This window comes from Colias eurytheme, chromosome 18 (assembly GCF_061535395.1).
Source record: "Colias eurytheme isolate Ceu_HAF_F1 chromosome 18, ilColEury1 Martin Lab GWU primary, whole genome shotgun sequence".
Lineage (NCBI taxonomy): Eukaryota > Metazoa > Arthropoda > Insecta > Lepidoptera > Pieridae > Colias > Colias eurytheme.
This window is the reverse complement of record NC_142997.1, coordinates 384,826-387,505: the sequence shown is the minus strand read 5'-3', so window position 1 is coordinate 387,505 and position 2,680 is coordinate 384,826. Positions and strand designations below refer to the sequence as shown.

Genomic DNA, 2,680 nt, shown 5'->3' with positions numbered 1-2,680 from the left:
GTATTTGAAAATATTGTCAGGGTACTTATTTTTTTCAGTAAAATACAGTTTTACAAATAATCGTTTAATCATTATAAGCGGCGCTGTAATTAACAATTAACGAGCGAATTTTTCGCATCAGGAAACGCTCTCATAAACATGTAACATTAAATGCAAACTTTCATAATTACGCGATTTTATAATAAAAATTAATAAATGAAGATATTCAATTTATACGTGGTCGAAAGCGGATATTTGTATTTTTATAATCCTGTCCTTTTCAATACCAGATTATAATCCATACTAATATTATAAATGCGAAAGTAACTCTGTCTGTCTGTCTGTCTGTTACTCAATCACGCCTTAACTACTGAACCAATTTGCATGAAATTTGGTATAGAGATATTTTGATACCCGAGAAAGGACATAGGATAAGTTTTATCCCGGAAATCCTACGGGTTCGGTTTTGCTATGGTGCGTTTTAAATTTTAATTTCACAGTGGAAGGATTATTTATTTCAAAGTCTTTTATATATTTCTCTGCTCTTGGAATAAGATCCTTTTGTCTCGTGGGTCTGGTCTTCAGTTCCTCCTGACAGGGTCCTCGGTAGGCTATCATCCACTCTGAAAGAAAGTATGATTGCAGATATTTTAGGTCGTAAGTATTGATTGATTTTATTAACTGCTGTATCTGAGATATTAACACGTTCTTAACAAATACCCCAGAATAATTACACGGGTAAATATTTACAGAAGAAATTTACTGAAAATTATAGTATCCAAAAAAGTCCCGTCAAATATACAGTAGGTTCAAGTAATGATGTCCCTGAAATTTAATTAAATATTCGCTTCGTAGGATTCGTGATTCTGTAAAATCCCTCTAAATCTAGGTTTTGCAATCGGATGTTTTATTTTTCCTTTGCATAAAGTACCTTTTTTTTTGAAGTTAGGATTTCTAGCCATTCTTCGAAACTGTGCTTAAAATTATTATTATCTTGTAATAAAATCCAATGTCCCAAAAAACGATTAGAAAATACTTACTCTCACGCCCCGTACAATCTTGATTCAGCAACTCGCAGTAGTTTTCAAAAGTTTTGTGCGTGTAGTTCTTCCCTCTACCGCATATTTGCCCAAACCTGATAATACCAGAATATAAGCTTTGACACGGTTTCGATCCATCGAACGAAGCTAGTATAGATTCGCCACACTCGCAACCCATCATAAACTTATTCTAGTGACTAACTTGTAGAACATATCATGGCACTCCTCCCCACACGCGAGCCCCGGCTCCGTGGAGCCCGAGGGCGTCTGCGTGAGCACCCAGTCGCCGTCCGCCCAGTACGGCTCGTACCCATAGTTGGGGTTGTACTTCTCTTTGCTTTTCTCTTGGAGGAAGGTTAAACTGAAACAATTTTATAATAGAAGATAAAAGTTCAACATTTGTGTAATCGTTTGTGTATATGTAGTCTACTTACTTGAACTGACAAGATTATTATGTTACAACTTTATGAAGTGTATTACGTGTATAAAAAGTTTTTCGTTGAAAGAATTGAAATGTGTAACTTTTTGAGGTACCTATCCCAATCAACTCTATCTTTCGTTAATCTTACAACCATATACTATAAATATATTATCTATATTGGTACTAAATATTACTACTAAATCCGTACTGATCTGCAGGCAAATCTTTTAAAGGATTGTTCACTAGACCTATTTCTAATATTTCTGTAATATCTGATCTAATATGATCACACAAATTACAATCCTTTACGCTCGTCGGATTTGCTTTGCGAACTATCGAAGTGAGCACATCTATCGGAGTCTAATTATAATACGATAATTACCATATCTTCTGCTCTACCTCATTCCTGACCACAAACCACACATGAATATCTTATTGAATTCATTAACAAAATATGATGAATAGTTTTTATTATCTAAGTATGTAAACATTAATGCTACAACCCGTACGTGTAACATTTTGAACTTTTATTTTCCTTTAAATTATAATTTGGATTCATAATATTCTGAAATGTTGAAGTCTGACATATTAAGTATCAAACACTATGCAATTAACAATAATAATAGAGCTTTTTGTGTGTATGAAGGTGCAATAGAAGGGATTCTGTATCTGATTCCGAGTGCGTGTGTATGTGTGTGTGTTGTGTGAATAACTAAATTAACTCTCACTCACTCATGATTCCGTCTATACACAGCTAAGGGGTACCATCTAAACCTGGTCGCATCAAAAACGCAAGCTTTCACAAATCTTCCCGAACCCAGCGAGCACTGCACTGCGGATGAATTTAAATTTTTAATTTCCACTTTGTTGCTGCGATCATACGCTCCAAAGATATATTTTAAATCAGACAAATAATATTTATTGCTCGCTCAAGTGCCAGTATATGAATGTAAATTTCAAGTTATCGGAAATTCATTAGGGTAAACTCACCTAATTATGTGACTCACTTAATTCGGAGATACAACGTTTGGACTCTTTTACAGCGTTATAGGAGTAAAATCCAATACATTAAAATTAACCCTATGGTATGGTAATAAAGCTTCTTTTCGTGTACAAATTTTTGTTAAAATCGTGCGGGTGAGATAGTAACAATCACGGAATTTGTCACTGCGCCCGCCATGTTTGACGTTTCACCGGTAGCGTGCAACTGTGCTGTCATTATTTAATTAATTTTAAATAG

General features: G+C 34.6%; 1 protein-coding gene across 1 annotated transcript; it reads right to left on the bottom strand.

Moving 5' to 3' along the window:
• Positions 1 to 417: 417 nt before the first annotated feature.
• LOC149900410 (uncharacterized) lies at positions 418 to 1,844 on the bottom strand. The gene is made up of 4 exons (XM_090112687.1): positions 1,840 to 1,844; positions 1,222 to 1,380; positions 1,020 to 1,114; positions 418 to 602 (listed from the first exon to the last, which is right to left on the bottom strand). Exons 1-4 carry the CDS (start codon positions 1,842 to 1,844, stop codon positions 418 to 420), a joined length of 444 nt encoding a protein of 147 aa, XP_089968813.1.
• Between the last annotated feature and the right edge of the window lie 836 nt (positions 1,845 to 2,680).

Bases quoted from the DNA above. Each gene is read 5' to 3' on its own strand.
- LOC149900410 (XM_090112687.1), bottom strand. The intron at 1,115-1,221 runs GTTAGTCACTAG...TGGTATTATCAG, and splicing joins TGCCATGATATGTTCTACAA to GTTTGGGCAAATATGCGGTA. The intron at 603-1,019 runs GTAAGTATTTTC...ACTTTCTTTCAG, and splicing joins AGATTGTACGGGGCGTGAGA to AGTGGATGATAGCCTACCGA.